This window comes from Marmota flaviventris, chromosome 18 (genome assembly GCF_047511675.1).
Source record: "Marmota flaviventris isolate mMarFla1 chromosome 18, mMarFla1.hap1, whole genome shotgun sequence".
NCBI classification, from domain to species: domain Eukaryota; kingdom Metazoa; phylum Chordata; class Mammalia; order Rodentia; family Sciuridae; genus Marmota; species Marmota flaviventris.
Window position 1 is genome coordinate 30,816,917 of NC_092515.1, and position 16,804 is coordinate 30,833,720.

A 16,804-nucleotide genomic window follows, 5' to 3' on the forward strand; every position below is an offset into this window, starting at 1 on the left:
TTTCCATGGAAACACTAGCAATGGCGAGCTACACTGTTCCCAGGTCCCTAGACTACCAAATTTATAAAATGGACTTTGGAGGAGCTCGGGGCTGGCAGAAGAAGACAAAGAAGGGGAGGAATGGAGAGAAAAGTCACTGGGGGTAGTTTTGGATGTTGGGGTGGGGGGGGTGTGGACACAGCCTGAGTGCTAATTAATATTAAGAACTGTAATTAACAGGCAGTTGCTAGATGGAGAAAAACTGACAGCAGTACAGATTATTCAAAAGTTTTAAACTGAGGCTGGGAAAAAAGACGTATTCCTTTCCCATAGAAATGAGAGAAGCTGTTGCGTGGATCTGAGGAAGCCAGCAGCAGCCAGCCCGTAGGGTAAAGGGAGACAGGGCTCCTTAACGTTGAGTGACAGAGGGAACTGCGAGGTAATCGTTACCAAACCACCTGATATCATCAGCCGAAATAACATCAGTGAGCGAGATGGGAACAGCCTGGAGAATGAGGCCAAAATTATCAAAAGGAACAAATCATTGCAACTACCACGCCGCACCACCAGGACTCGAAAAAGGGGAAAGGGGTGTAGGAAAATCAGTCAGAAAATGTGACTTTTGTAACATTCATGGATTTGTTGGGGTTTTCTCTCTCTCTCTCTCTCTCTCTCTCTCTCTCTCTTTTAACAAAATCACAAGGCTTTTGAAAACCAATGAGGCTGCTCACTCCCTGCCCTACCACCCCAGCCCCCTTCTCTATTTGTTGGGTATCCTCCCTCCGGTAAATCTGGGTTTTCCAAAGAAGGACAAACATCCTGGGGGGACAAATGACCCCCCACTCCAGAGGGAGGCTGTGTCCCCGAGTGGGAAGTGAGCACCCCCCAGGCCTGTTTGATTTTCAAAGCAGCAATGCCTATGCTTTCAAATCACACTCTCTGAGCATCCATTCAAAATTGTTACATTTCTGTCTTTCCTTCCTGCTACGGGCTTTCACATTTCCAAGATCAATTACGAATTACGGTCAAGCGACTTCCACTGCAGAATGCACGGAGCTGGGGAAGTCCACAATGCCTCCACATTAGCCCTGACACACAGCAGTGGAGGCAAAATAAAATAAAATAAAACGTAAAAGGCACCGCTGTTCCTTAAGAAGCACCTTCAAGCATCTTTAAAGGTGAAGACCTTGCCATTTCAAACACTTGGTGCGGAGCTGTCCACACTTAAGCACACACTTTTGAATATTGCTTGCGAGAAGGGGGGCAGTTCTTGAAAAGCAATAAATCCCTCACCTGCTGTAACTCTTATCTATTCAAATTATCTACTCTCTTAATTCCTCCCTTGATAAGTGGCCACATCTCCACCCTATGCACTCCAGTAAACTGAATAAAAGGCAAAATGGTGAGAGACAAAGGTTGTGGCTGCTTTTAGAAAATGTAAAGCTCCAAGGGAAGAATCAGGGGGCTTCCGATGCCAAGGTTCTGCAGAGAGATTGGGTGGCTGGTACGTACAACACTTCTCAAAATGCCTTCACTGGTCTTCTCCCACCTAGCTGTCTTCCCCCGTCAATTTGCTTGAATTGTCAGCTACATATACACACATGTACATGTAGATTCATTTAAAATCATTTCAAGGCTCATTTCGTGAAAGGCTAAAGACCAATCCTTGAGTCTTTCTCTGAGATCCACAGAGTGGTTTTAGAATTCGGTTCAAGCAACTCTGAAACACCCACCCATCTGTTCACTGCAAACTATTCTACCTTTCCTTTCTGTGGCTTGCCTTCTAAAATAAGGAGATCTGAAGACACATTACCAGGTTATAGGTAAGCAAGCTTTGCATCTTTACAAAAAAAAAAAAAAAAAAAAAAACTGCAAGTTTAACCCAAAATCAACTGCCTGATTTAAAGAAAACTCTTTTTGCATCCAGTAGTTCCAATTCCAATATCTTCTTCTTAAGTGACTCTAGAAGGAGTGAGCAATGAGCCAGGAAAAGAGAAAAGAAATCAAATATTACTTAAAGATCTGGGTGCCCTTCTATTCAGCAAAAGGACAAACATCCACCCTTCTTCCCTCTTGTGTTCTGGGAGTCTCTCTTCTGGTTTCCTTCTCTTGATCAGAACACCCTTAGTACCCCCACCTCTGTGGGACAGAACAGGCTATTCCGAATTGGGATACAGAACAAGGAGCAGAAGTAAGACCAACTTCTCCCAAAGCGTAATAGAGGTGCAGTCCCGCTGCTGAAAGTTGAACTGAGTTGGTTTTCTTCTAGGATGACAGGGAGCGTCTCTTCAGGCCGGCTGCCACTGGCTTTCCTGGGACTTTAGGAGGAGGGAGGTGGTGTATCACCCGAGTTGCCAGATTCAGTCTCAACCACTCCAGCCCAGAGCAAGGCTGGCAGGAAGAGAGCGGGCCCCAGCGCCTTCCCGCGCAGGCCTTCAGGAAATGAACTTTTCAGAGCAGAACTGGGCTGCGGCCAGAGGTCATCAAGGGAGTTGGGAGAGGACAAGGGCCTCAGGACTTTAAGGCTCCAGAGGCATATAGCCCCTCTCATCCTGTTCCTGGGTCATCCCTCAGTGTGTCCAGCGGCTAAGCACCCCATCCGAGGGGCTGGAATTGGGACAAAGCAGCAGGCCAGGCCAGGAGAGGGCGGCCTGTGAGGGGGAAAGGGCAGGGGAGGGGCTCAGCCCGCGCACTGCCTCTCCCCAGGGCCTCTGCTCTCCAGGGGCCCCTGGAGCCGGGGACCGTCGTGTAAATAGAAAGCAAAGCAAGGAGAAGGAGTGCGTGCGTGCGTGTGCGTGTGTGTGTACCTATACATCCATATCCCCTCACAAACGTGCGCACCCTGGGGACTCGGTGCAGGAAGCTGGCCGGGGTGCGGAAGGTGAGTGTGCCGGGGGTGGGGTACCCGGCACACTGCGCGGAGGGGCGCTCCTGACGGCCGCAGGCTCCCCGGGGGACCTGCGTCCCGCCGGCGTGGCGCAGACAATGAACTCCTGGCGGAGGCTCCCTGCCCGGTTGGCCTCGGCGGAGCAGGCAGGAAGTGCGGGGGCCCGAGCCGGGAGCGCGGCCTGGGCAGGGGCGGGGAGGGGGCGCCGGGTGGCCGGGGCCGGACGCCGGGCCTGAAGCGCGCGCAGGCAGCGCCCGCCGCTCTCCACCGCCCCGGGCGACAAGGAGGGGGCTGGAGAAAGCCAGCGAGGCCCGGGGCCAGCGAGGGCGGCCTCGAAGCTGCCAGCCTCCCGGGCGCCCGTCCTCGCCGCCTCTTCCTTCCTCTCGCCGCCACCGAGATTCGCAATCCCCGCCAAGTCGGGCCCGCACCCCTTGATTGGCCACGCGGGCCCGGGGCCCGCAAGGAGGGAGCGGCGAGGGCCCCTTGTAGGCGACCCCAGGCCCGGTCCCCGGCGAGCGGTGGCTCCAGGCCCGGAGAGGGTCGGGGCGGGTAGGGTGTCCACGGCGTGCCCCCTCCACCGCCTCCGCCTCCGCTCCTGGCTTCCTCCTCCCCCTCCTCTTCCTCCTCCTCCGCCTCCGCCTCCTCCGCCGCCGCCTCCTCCGCCGCCTCCTCCTCCGCCGCCTCCTCCTCCTCCTCTCCGCTCGCTCGCGCGGGTCCCCGGCCGCCTGCCCGCTCGCCGGTCCCTCCTCCCTCTCTCCCTCCCTCCTCGCTCGATCGCGCCTCCGCCGGGCCTCGCTCGCTCACCTTTCACCGAGCGCGGCTTCGCCTGCTTCCGCCTGGACATGTCCGGGGCTCCGGGCGCTCCGTCGCCCTCCGCGGCCGGCTCCCCCCGCCGCCCCCCGCCGCTCCGGGTAGCCCTTCTCCCCCTTCTCCGCCTGCCTCTCGGAAACTTTTTTTTTTGCAGCCGGGTCGGCGGCTGCGGGGAGCGGACCGCAGGTCCGGGGCGGCCTCCCTGGGGGGGGCGGCCCGGGCCGGCCGAGGCCGCTCGGGGGCGGGGGGAGGCCCGGGGGGCACGCCGGGGCCCTGCCTGTTGCAATGCGGCAGCCGGGGGCTCCCGGTCCCAGCGGCGGTCCCAGCGGCGCGGGGAGTCCGGAGGCCACTCGGCCGAGCCGAGTTATGCAAAAAAAAAAAAAAAAAAAAAAAAAGCCGCCCCCCTCCTCCTCCCCACCCCCCGCCGGCCCCCGGCCCCTGCGGCCCCCTCCCTCCCTCCCCCACCCCACCGCCACCCTCACCCTCCTCCTCCTTCTCCTCCTCCTCCGCCCCTTGCCGGATTTTTGTGCAAAGTTTGCAGGCGTCCGGCCACGCAGCCCGTTGCGGAGCTCACAATGAACCCATCTGAGGAGGGGGAACGGGGCTGGAGTCGAGAGGGTCTCAGGAGGGGAGGAGACCGGGAGGCGGTCGGGAGAGCGGGAGCTCAGTACCCCCCGGGAAAAAAAAAAAAAAAAAGCTTCAAATATCCCCTGCCGCACACACACAAAAAAATAAATATTAATGGCTCAAAAATGCCCAAACGCCCGGTTTGGAGATTATGATGGATGGCGAGGGGGGACCTCAACTCAGCCTACTTGGGGGTGGGGGCTCAAAACGGCCGTAGTGGCTCTGAAGCCGCGGCTTGGGGCCCCTGGCTCACGCCCCCTTCTCTGGCTCTCGGCTCGGTCCGGCGCCGGCCCCCCAGAGGAGGAAGGGGCGCGCGGGGGCGCTCAGGCGGCGGCGGGCAGGCGCGCCCGTGCCCCGGGCATCGCTCAACCCGTGCGCCGGGCCGCCGCTGCCTGCCCTCGGGCTGCGGTGCTCAGCGCGCGGCGCGCAGCCGATCCCCAGGCCGGTGCCAAGTCGCCGGCCCCGCTAGCTGCCTCCATGGGCCAGGGGCTCGGAGAGGGGGGAGGCGGCGGCCGCGGTGGCGGAGGAGGAGGACGAGCAGGCGGCGGCGGCGGCCGGGCTCCCGTCCTCCCGGGCAGCGGCGGCGGCGGCTGCGCCCCGGCTCCTCCGCGCTCCAGCCGGCGCCGGCCCGCCCGCCAGCCTCCCTCGCGCTCCTGTCTTCTTTGTGGTCGCTGGCTCTCCTCCTCCCGATCCGGCTGCTGGGGCTGCACTGCAGAGACACATAATAAAGCCAGGCTTGGCTGGAAATGTAGCCGGGTCCCAGCAGGAGGATGTGAGGAGCGGAGTCCCGGCGGGGGAGCGCTCTGATCCCGTGGGGCGCCCCGCACTGCTCCGGCTCGGATCAGACGGAGAGAGGGCCAACAGCACCGAGCGATGGACAGCGCTGGAAATACAGCTCCGGCCGCCCGCAAAACCCGGACCGCGGCGACGGCGGCGGCAGCAGGCACCGCGCGGGCGCGGGCACCGCACCGGCTCGCGGGGCCCGAGCTCTGGCTGCACCGGGGGCGGGAGGAGGGAACAGAAGGCCCACGCGGGCTGTCAAGCTCACCCAGATGCATTAGCATTACAAACTGCAAAAATTGAAAGAATGGGGGAGCAAACAGGTTAGCTACCCTAGCGTTGCTTCTTGTGCCCCACGCACTAGAATTATCCTCAGACCTAGCTGTTCCCTCTCAATTGACTTTTAACGATGGGTTGGTGTTCCAAGACCACTCTTACCCCACATCCAACAAACGCTTACACCACTGGGCTAGCCTATACCCTCATTTGTGGGGTTCTTGAGCCTGGTGCGCACTTTCAGGCTGTGACTCTTAACACCTTATCTCCAAAACACTGCAGTAACACCCCTTCCCTCTGAGGTTGGTAAAAATAAACCAGTTGCTACTTTCCACAAAGTTTTGCCCCAGCCACCAGGGGGCGCCTCAAGTCTCTGTAGTTCTTGAACTAGTTGAGGCTCAGATCTCCTAGCAGGTCCTGGGGTCCTGGAAGGGCACATGCTTAAGGAAAGTCTTTCCTGGGCGGCTTCCCTAAACCGTTACTTTGAAGGTTCCCCCTCCCCCGCCAGCTGCTGGCGTCCAGGTCCCGGGTAAGGGAGAGGCCCCCACATCTCCCCCTCCCAGGCAAGTGGCGCCACCTTGGGCCGGCGCGCCTTGAGCCCGGAGAGAGCGGAGCGGGTGCGCAGCGCGGCGCTGGGGGTTATCAATCTCGCGGATCGATAAGTTGCCACTTGGAGAGGGGAGGGCTGTGTCCCCTCGGAGACGAGTTACCCAGGGCAACCTTTCACGGAAAAACCCGCTGCCCGCCGAGAGCAGCGCTGGGCCAGCCCAGCAGCGGCGCCCCCCACAAGCAGGGTGCCCGCACCCCGCGGTTCCCCCGCCTGCCCGCCAGCCGGCCCGCGCCCCCCTCAGCTAGCTTCGCAGTCCCGCCGGGCCCTGCTCGCCAACCCCGTGCTGGGCTGATTGCCGAGGTAGATGCCACCCCCGCACCCCTGCTGCTAGGGAGAGCAGGCCAGCGGATGCGGAGAAAGGCCTTAGGCAGGGGGGCCCGTGCGCGCGCGCCCAAGGCCGTCTCCGAGGTACAGTCGGGTGACAGGAGAAATGCAATGCCCAGGCAAACACGCCACAGCAGAGACCGAGCGTGAGGATACCCGGACAGGCTAAGGCCGGGTCATCCACTAAGTAAGACCCAGGCCCCGAGGTCCTCCCCTTCTCCAGTATAGGGTTGCCACCCTCAGCCACCGCCCTCCCCAGTTCGGTGAGTCCGAGAATGTCCAACATCCCCAAGGAGCCACCTCCTGCAGCCAGGGATGGCCAGGGTTAGACTGAGGAGTGCCAAGGGCCGAGGCGAGGGCAGAGTCCGCTAGGCGCCTGGGAAAGAGCCAGGAAGGAGGGGCCGAACCAGCCCCCCCACACACACACACCCCCACCGGCGCCTGGGATCGAGGCCCACGGAGAGAGGCTGACAGGCGGCAGATGGCACACGCTGGGGGAGGGGGCGATTGGCCTCGGCTCTGGGGTGCCCCTGTCGCGGGCTGCCTCTCCTGGGGAGGGGGAGAACAACCCCCAGCTCGCCCGCCGGGGCTCTCGTGGGGGGGGGGGCGGGGGCGGGGGTGGAAACTGCGGATCGTACCCATCCAGGAGACAGGGGGTAAACAAAAGGAGCGAGGTGGGGATGGGTTGTGTTGGACGAAAGGAGGGGGTCATCGGCGGGAAGGGGCGCCAGTGCCTCTGCCCTTTCTCTGTCCTAAGGGAACTGCCAGAGGCTCAGAGGCCGGAGGTAACAGAATGGACTGGGCGGGGCGCGGGGAGGGGGTGGATTTGCGGAGGGTGGGGGGGTGGCAGGGATGACCAAAGACCTTTTAGAACTAATCCTCAAGGATGAGGGTCCTGGAGCAGCACACAAAGTTTTTTTCTTTTTTTTTTTTTTTTTTTTTTTGGATGAGTTGCGTGCACCACTGTGAAGCAGGTTTGCGACTAGACCCTCACCCCGCCCCCACCCCAGACCTGGCTGCTGTGTCCCTGACAGCTACAGTCAGGGTGCGGAGGTCCTCACCCCGCCCCCACCCCAGACCTGGCTGCTGAGTCCCTGTCAGCTACAGTCAGGGTGCGTCAGGGTGCAGAGGGAGCTTGGCCTCCTCCTGCCTCCTTTCTCCTGTTTCTCTAAAGCTTATTTCATTTTAAACTCCTTCCAGAAAAATGTTGTTATAAGGAAAATCTCAGAGCTGCAAAAAACCGGTACTGTCCCCCTTACTACCCTAGCCCTGTTGAGCTCGGATCCATACCAGAAGGGTCTCAAGGGACATTTGTTGAAGCCTGGGCCTTGCTTCTCACCAACCTGGTGACTCTGTACCAGAAAGTCAATTTCAGGTGATGTATTTTACACCATCTGCCTACCTCCAGCAGGGAATCCAGGTTTAGGGCCCCTCCCTTGATAAAAAGGTCCCTTTGGCCCAAGGTGCATGCCTGTTATTCCAGCAACTGAGGAGGCTGAGGCAAGAAGATCTCAAGTTTGAGGCCAGCCTGTGCAATCTATCAAGGCCCTATCTCAAAAATAAAAAATGAAAAAGACTATGAATGTAGCTTGGTGGTAGAGTGCTCCTGGGTTCAATCCACAACGCTAATAATAATAATGATAATAGAAGAAACAATAACTTTTTTTGTACTGGAGATTGAACCCAGGGGCACTCTACCACTAAGCCACATCCCCAGCCCTATTTTATATTTTCTTTAGAGACAGGGTCTCACTGAGTTGCTTAGTGCCTCGCTTTTGCTGAGGCTGGCTTTGAACTTGTGATCCTCCTGCCTCAGCCTCCTGAGCTACTAGGATTACAGGTCTGCTAGGATCACAAGTCTGTGCCACCACACATGGCAATTATAACACTTTAAAGGCATTTTCTGACCTCAATTTCATCTGCTTTAGGTGGATTAAGATTTAGAGGAGGCAACTTCTGCCCTGCTCAGAGAAGTGGTTGGGAAACCTAGAGTAAACTGTAAAAAACCAACATCATAAAGGCAAGAAAGATTACAAGTTGATGATTTTGAAAACAAAGAAGACTTGCTCACATAAATAGGCATTTTCCCTCAGTCCTCATGTGGCTGGAGGAGGGGAAGCCAAAGAGCTGCCATTCTCCCAAATGATGCATCTGGAGAATGTGTCTCTGAACATGGAGCAAGTGAGGCTGCTGCTCTGAATTTCCAAGAAGAGGCAGGTGTATCATCCAGAGCCATCTGGTGAATGCAAGAGTCCCGTCAGCAACAAAAACAAACCTGTAAAACTGTAGAGCCCGGCGCAGGGCACACATCCGTAATCCCAGCGGCTCAGGAGGCGGAGGCAAGAGGATGGCGAGTTCAAAGCCAGCCTCAGCCAAAGCGAGGTGCTAAGCCACTCAGTGAGACTCTGACTCTAAATAAAATACAAAATAAAGCTGGGGATGGGGCTCAGTGGTGGAGTGCCCCTGAGTTCAATCGCTGGTATCCACCCCCCATCCCCAACAAAATCCTATGTTAGAGTTCCTTTTGTGGCCTCTAAATTAGGTCCTGAAGAGTTCCCAGAGTCTTTTAAGAGATGCTTTGCAAGCCAGGCACAGTGGCACATGCCTGTAATCCCAGTTATCAGGGCAGCTGAGACAAGAGGAGCATACATTCAAGACCAGCCTGGGCAACTTAGGGAGACACTGTCTCAAAATAAAACACAAAGGCTAGGGATGGAGCTCAGTGGTAGAGCATCTTTGGATTCAAGTCCCAATACCAGTTAAAAAAAAAAAAAAAAAAAGATGCTTTGCAGTAAGTGACCTAGTGACCACCTTCTCCCCTACATATCCCCACTGGTATGGGCACACACACACATGCACACTTACTTTAAATGACAGCCGTCACCTGGATATATGCAATCTGAAATTCGCAACTTTTGCTTGCTGGTTTATTACTTGAAAGTCTCACTCTCTGTAGGGAGAACTTGCATCAGCCCCTAAGAATCAGTCATTTGGGGGAGGAAGATTTATAACTTCCTGGGTTCACTTGTTTATTGAACATTTATTAACTGATTGTGTGCATACTGTGTGCCAAGACTGAGGGTACAACAATGCAGAAGGATTACAACTCTTCCCTGCTGGGGCTTGTTTGCTAGGGTTGGTAGGGTGATTAAAAAAAAAAAAAAAAAGCCTTTTTTTTTTGAGGATTTTGTTGGGGGGGTGGATACCAGGGGTTAAACTCAGGGGCTCTCAACCACTGAGCCACATCCCTAGCCCTGTTTTTTATTTCATTTAGAGACAGGGTCTCACAGTCATTTAGTGCCTCGCTTTTGCTGAGGCTGGCTTTGAACTTGCAATCCTCCTGCCTCAGCCTCCCTAGCCGCTGGGATTACAGGCGTGTGCCATCGCACCCGGCTAAGGCTAACTTTTTAATATATATATATATATATATATTTTTTTTTCAGTTGTAGTTGGACACAATATCTTTATTTTATTTATTTATTTTTATGTGGTTCTGAGGATCAAACCCAGGGCTTCACACATGCTAGTCGTGCATTCTACCGCTAAGCCACAACCCCAGCCCCTAAGGCTAACTTTTATTTTAATAGATGATCATGAGAATAATGATTTAAACAGTTTTGAACAAATCCTGAGAAGAAAAAAGATAGGACAAATGAAGCCAGAAAAATAAGGGTCACACTGGTGGTTTAGCTAACATGCTGAAGGAAGAGAAGGAAGGAGTCAAGGAAGAGGATAGAATGTACAGTATGTGCAAAGGGCCTGAGGTGAGAGGAAGCTGGGTGGTTGCAGTGAGAGGTTGTCACATCTCCCGCAAAGAACCAAAGGAGGCATTACAACCCATCCCATCCCCTTTCCAATCCATCTTCCTCATTGCGTCACTGGAGAACCCCAAGCAAAGGGCTGTCTGTGTTTATAGTTTCTCATCTGCATGATGAGAGTATCGGTAGCACAGACCTCATGAGATTGTCCTGAGAATTTCATGTCAGTAAGCACTGCCTGTCTGGCCTAGAATGAGGCCAAGAGACAGCTGTTACCAGGCCTCACTTCCCTCCCTTCCTTTCCCATCTCTCACCTTCACCACCTCCAAGGTCAATGCCATTTATAGAGAGAGCTAACCACATAACTGTAAATTCCCCCCTTGCATCCAGACACTCCCCCATCTCATGTTCCCTTGAGGCAGACTTGTGCTTGCTTTGTAGAAGATGGCTGCTGTAGGTCTACCAAGGAGACAGTATGCTTTCTGTGCACTTGTGCTTGAGATTGAACCCAGGGCCTCAGCATTGTGCGTTTTTGTTGCATTTAGTGATACATCTATCTGTGGAATCCATGTTTCCCTGGGCACTCCTGTCAAGGGGGCAGTAAGGACACAATGGCCATGTACTCTCCTTGAATCTGTCAGGTAGCCAGGCGCAACACATGCAGCCACCCACCAGGATGGGTCTGGCTGCTTCTTTCCCAGTGTGCCAGTGTCTGGGCAGATTGAGGGCTTCTCCCCAGGAACCTGGTCTTGAGGTTGTATGGTTGTTGTTGTTGGGGGTTTTTCTTCTGGTACTGGGCTTTGAACCAAGTGGCATTTTACCACTGAGCTCCTTCCCAGCCCTTTTGTTTTTTATTTTGAAACAGGGCCTCCCTAAGTTCCTGAGGCTAGCTTCAAATTTGCAATCCACCTGCCTCAGCTTCCTGGTCTAGAGGTTTTGGCTTCTCCTGCTTTTCACTTTTTGTGGGCATAGGGGTTGAACCCGGGACCTCTACCTACATCACACAAGCGCTCTGCCACTGAGCTGCATCCCCACCCCTTTTCTTTTATTTTAAGACAGGATCTCACTAAATTGCCTGGGCTGGCCTCAAACTTGCAATCCTCCTACCTCTGCCTCCACAGTCCCTGGGATTACAGGTATGTGCCACCACACCCAGCTGGTCTCGAAGTTTCTAGGCATTCACAAGAGGGTAAGGGCAAGAGAGAGGACCGTGTCCCCTTCTTTGCTTCTAGTTCTCAGCCTGCCATTTCGGGGGAGGAAAATCCCTGCAGATGCTTCTGAAATTCCCCAGAGGTTCCCCATTGTCCCCCCCCATGACCACAACTCAAAGAGGCCAGCAGCAGACCCAGACATCTGCCTCCCTGGGGCTGCAGGAGGCTGGTGCCAAAAACAATAAGTCGGGTGTGGGAACCTCCTTGTCTTCTCCAGTTTCTGTTCAGCTGGGAAAGCCATCTCTATTTTATCATCATTATTATAATTATTTAGTTCTTCAAGCATCAGCAGTCTTTGCAGGGAACACCCACAAGGCAGCAAGGAAACCAACTCGTTGGGAGGGTCCCCGGTGGATTCACACCCTCAGAAAGCTTGAAACTCCTGGCCCTGGCCCCAGGAGCCTCCGCCCGGACCACCTCCAGCTGCCCTTGCTGTGCCGCCATGCACTGGAGCCTGCGGGTGCTCGACTCTGGTTCACTTACAGTTTTGTTCTCTGTTACAGTGTTGGTGACTGGCTTTCATTTTCCCCCAGTACTAAGGATCGGACCCTGGGGCACACTACCACTCAGCTACATTCCCCCATCCTTTTTATCTTTTATTCTGAAGTAGCATCTCCCTAAATTGCCCTGACTGCAATCCTCCTGCCTCAGCCTCCCATGTAGCTCTGATTAATAGATGATCGTGAGAATAATGCAGGTACCTCTGCCCCTGGCAGTATTGTCTTTAATTTTAAAACAAATTTTTTTTTAAAATTCAATATAATAAATGTGATTTGAGGCCTGGTTTGATAAGCTTTGACTCGGAGTGCACAGGTAGACAGCCCCAGCAGGCAGTGGGCACGTTCCAGGACTAGTCACATGTCCTTTGGTCTTGAGTAGATCATTCAGCCACCAATAAATTTAATTATCACACTAGAAAACAAACAAACAAAAATGTGGTAGATTTAGAAATGGGCTCTCATTGGTGACATCCAAGGCCTTTGAGGTGTGGTTTAACAAACAGAGCCTAGAATGCTCTCTACCTTGCATGAACAGGTGAGGCTGGGGCAACTGCACACCCCCTACACACACAGCTCCACCCCCAGGCCATCCTGTGTCCAGCCATGAGTAGAAATTCTGAGGACACCAAAGCCTGCCTAGGAATGTGATGGGCTCCTCACTCCGGGGAGTGGGCAGATAGCCTGAAACATGGAGCTGGGACTTCATTGAGCTGTTGAAACTACTTTATAGGGCCTGTTTTATCTTTAAAATGACCCCATTTTTGCCGGGCGCAGTGGCACACGCCTGTAATCCCAGCAGCTCAGGAGGCTGAGGCAGGAGGATGGTGAGTTCAAAGCCAGCCTCAGCAATAGGGAGGCGCTAAGCAACTCAGTGAGACTCTGTCTCTAAATAAAATACAAAATAGGGCTGGGGAGGTGGCTCAGTGGTTTAGAGCCCCTGAGTTCAATTCCCAACACACACACACACACACAAAAAAAAATACCCCACTTTGCTGCTGAATGTCTGTGTGATGACTGTCAATCCGTGTGGCAAATTTGGCCTAAGACTTGCCTTCACTATCACCTGCTAGGGAGGTTGTAGAGCAGCAGGAGACCACACCTGTCTCTAACCTCTCGTGTGACACTGTTATCTGAATCTACCAAGAAGCACCAAACTGGCTCAGATCATTTTGAGAAAAATTAAAACGTTTGTTTGTTTCCTTTTATTCTGAAGTAGCATCTCCCTAAATTTCCCAGACTGGCCTCAAACTTGCAGTCCTTCTGCCTCAGCCTCCCATGTAGCTGGGATTACTGGTGTGTACCCCTGCACCCGGCATGGGTACTTTTTTTTTTCCTATGTACATAGTCCTTCCCTGCACCTTCACTCCTACTGTCATAGAAAGAATCTCCTAGGTACACAGGACCAGGAGGAATATTAGGGAGGTGTCAGCATGTGTGGTCCCTGCCTCAGCTGAACACAGGGAATGCTTTTGGGGACCCAATACCCACCGGCAGAAAGGAGGGAAATTCTGTCATCCACTCTGGGTCTACTGTTCCCTTTACATCCCCTGTACCCCACGGATGCTCGGAATGCAGTGATATCATCAAGAGAAAGTCCAGCATCCTGGCTGGCATATAGAGGAGGGGTCCATATACAGTGCACTCAACCACTGTCACATAAAGGCTCTCTAGTGGACAAGAGGACCAGGGGTACAAAGCTTGGCCCACCCAGGTAAACCAAAGGCTGTTTCAGGACAGAGGCCTAGATCTCATCATGGTGCCTACTCCCTGCCCAGTGAATGAGGGGTGACTGGAGTAGCTGTCAGGGCAATGCCCAGAGGTCAAAGGTGGGCACTGGACAGAGAGGGCCGCCACATAGCACAGAGGCTCATATCGCATAAAGAACCAGGCAGGGCTGAATTTGAATCCCAGCCGGGCCCTTTACCAGCTCTTGCGCTTTGTACCTAAAACCTTTCCCAGAGGCTCCTATCTTGAAGGCTTGGTCCCCAGAGCAGCAATGTTCAGAGGCAGGGCTTGGGGAGTGATTGGATCATGAGGGTTCTGTCTTCATCAGTGAATCAATCTACATATTTGAACAAACCATCCGGAGGTAGTGGACACTGTAGGAGGTAGGGCCTAGTTGCCTCATTGGAGGAAGTAGGTCATGGGGGGGGGTGTCCTGGAAGGGGAGCACCACAGTGACCGGGCTCATTGTTGCTTGGAGAGCAGAGAGTGGGCTAAAGCTGGAACACGTCTAGTCTAGCACACGACACTTTGCACCTAGTAGGAGCTTGCTGTTAATTTTTTTCTTTTCTTTTTTGCAGTACTGGTAATTATAGTGCTTTACCAGTGAGCTACATCCCTAGCCCTTTTAATTTTGTGGTACCAAGGGGCACTCTATCACTGAGCCACATCTTCAGCCCTTTTTTTTGTTTTGTTTTTGAAACAGGTTCTCAACTAAGTTGCTGAAACTGGGCTTGAACTTGCAATCCTCCTGCCTCAGCCTCCCGAGTAGTTGGGCAGGTGTGCACCACCATGCCCAGCTATTAGATATATTTTGATAGTGCTCCTTCATCAGTAATAGATGTAGCTGAGACCCTAGCGAGGGGTGGCCACACAAAGAAGAGGCTCATTTACAAGGACTGGAACTAAATAAGACTAGAAGGGAGCTAGCCAGGCAGTGTCCTTGAGAGACAGATCGCTGGGTTTCCTCTGCCAGGTGAATTCCTGGATTCATCAACTGCATCCTTCCATATTATATGTGCTTAAGAAATGGTAGCTGCTGTTCACATTTACAGGACAATGACAACTCAGTATGTTTAGGTTTCCTGAATGGCCTGGGGTAAGCCTTCTCTGCCTCAGTCTCCCTGTTTGCAAAATCTCTCTGGTTCTCTGAATGAAGAAGCAGTCCATTCCCACCCTCTGGCCCAAATGGCATCCAGCCAGCGTTTAAAGCCAGAGGGAGCAGAGGAAATTCAGGCAAGAGGCCACTAAAGGGAGGTTATGGGGCTTGGGCCCCACTGGGAGAGGAGCAGAGTGGGTGGGGCCCAAGGCCCCAATGGACCCAGCCTGGTGCTACATTTCCCAGGGCCTGCTGCTGCCTTCTCTGAGTAGCCTGGCCCCATCCTGGTCATGCACATTGGGACATGCCAGGGCCTGGCTTCCCAGGGGCCAGAGGGAGCTCCCGCAGGGGACTTCAAAAGCCCAATGCCTTTCAGAAAGGAACTAAAACTTTCTGCTTAACCAAAGCCTCCACAGGAGAAGAACAGGCCTAGCCCTTTTCTTTTTAAGTCTCTTTATTTTCCAGCCGGCTGGCCTGGTCATTCTCTTTTTTTCCTATTATAAATGGTCCCAGCTGCAACACACAGGGAAAAAAAAACCATCTCCCAGGCCTGGGCAGGAGCTGGCTGGCCTCCTGGGGCAGACAAAGGCAGCTCTGGCCTCCGGCACCCACTGGGAGAGGCCCTGGAGCCCCTGCCCAGAGCCAAAGCCACAGCAGGAGTGAGGGGAGGATACAGGAAGTCTCTGTTTGCACCCCAAACCTTCTCCTGCCCCTGGGAGTAGAGCTGCCATCCAGCCAAGGAAAGGATTCCTAAAGGGCTTGTGGGCAGAGAAGGAAAGATCAGGCACCCCCTGATCCAGGGCCCGTGGGGACACTGATGTCTGGGGAAGAGTTGCAGAAGGTCACAGTATCAACAAATGGCAGGGCTGATCTTTGAAGCCAACATTCTCAAGTCCAACATCAGGTACCAAGGAAATGTCGGAAGAGGGGTCCAAGGAGAAGCCCTGGCCTCCTGAGGTTGCTGAATGAGAGCGGATGTCATTCCTTTCTCAGCTTCTCTGCCTCCCAGTAAGTTAAGTTCATTTTTCTGTGACTCAGTTCCCTTATCTTTGAAAATGAGGACATGCTTGTACCCACCTTGTAGGGCAGCTGTGAGGAGCACAGGAGCCAATAGGTAAAGGACATAGAACAGTGATTTAAAAAAAAAAAAAAATCACCTCTTACTCCCTGTAAATGTAAAGTTTGTGTTCTTCACCTAAGGAATGTTTACTGACCTCTCCTAGGACAGGCCCTGGGCCAGGTGCTGGGGGATGCAGCTGGGCAAAGCAAAAAGGTCTCCTGCCTGGTGGAACTTCCAGTGGGGGAGGGGGCAAGCCAAGGGACACAGTGGATTGATTCACTAGATACACTGCCTCGTGGCACATTCTAGATCTCTCTTCTCAGGGAGGGAGTAAGGTTGGGGGGGCGGTGTCAGAAACTCTCTGGACTCAGGGGCCAAACTGATCAGATGGGAGAAGGCAAGGGCGTTCCTTCCCTTGCAAAAGGAGGCGGGAAAATGTTGAAAACCAGTTTTTGCAGTTTAATTGTTTTTAAGTGAAAGTGGGCCCCAGGCCGACAGCTGGCCACCTCCCCATCCTGGTGGGCTGGTTCCTCTGGTTCAGCCTCAGAGCGCTCAGCGCTTGGGTCCTCGTCGCTGAGCCTGAGATGCAGGGCTGGTCCTGGGGAAGTGGGAGCCTTTGTCCATCGCGTCCATCAAGGGGTTCCATGCCCCCCCTTTCCGCTCACAGTGTTCCCCACTGCCCAAGGCGACACCAGCGACCTCCCAGAACTGCGAGCTGGAGCGGGGCCGGGGCGTGGCCTGAGGGGCGGGATAGGGGCGTGGCCTGTGAGCGTGGGGCGTGGCCAGTGCCACAGCCCGATGCACTCGCCACGCCCAGTGCGCCTCCCGGCTCAGGCTCCCCAAGGTGGCCGAGGGGACACTGACTACTCGTGAGGCGCCAAGCCTTTCTCAAAAAGCCAACAGAACTCCCCCGCCCCGTGCTTCACGGAAACCTCGCCTGGGTCTGAAGCGGGTAAACTGATAGGCAGCATCCCCTGGGCTAGGGGAAGGACGACCTCCTCCTGCCCACACTTTCCTCCCAGTGCCCCACCTGATGCCCTACAGAGAGCGCTCCCTACACAACTATGCTGATGCCCACGGTGCTGTTATAAATTCCACTTTACATGTAATAAAACTGAGGCTGATTGAGTCCCTAATCCAAAGTCACATAGCCCTTAAGGG

General features: G+C 54.4%; 1 protein-coding gene across 1 annotated transcript in view; it reads right to left on the reverse strand.

The window, feature by feature from the left end:
- Positions 1-4,028, reverse strand: part of Znf423 (zinc finger protein 423) — a 318,207-nt gene extending 314,179 nt beyond the window's left edge. The window contains exon 1 of the mRNA XM_027939114.2: positions 3,671-4,028. Coding sequence (XP_027794915.1) covers positions 3,671-3,710 — 40 coding nt within the window. The 5' untranslated portion in view covers positions 3,711-4,028. The remainder of the gene's footprint in view (positions 1-3,670) is intronic.
- Positions 4,029-16,804: the final 12,776 nt, after the last annotated feature.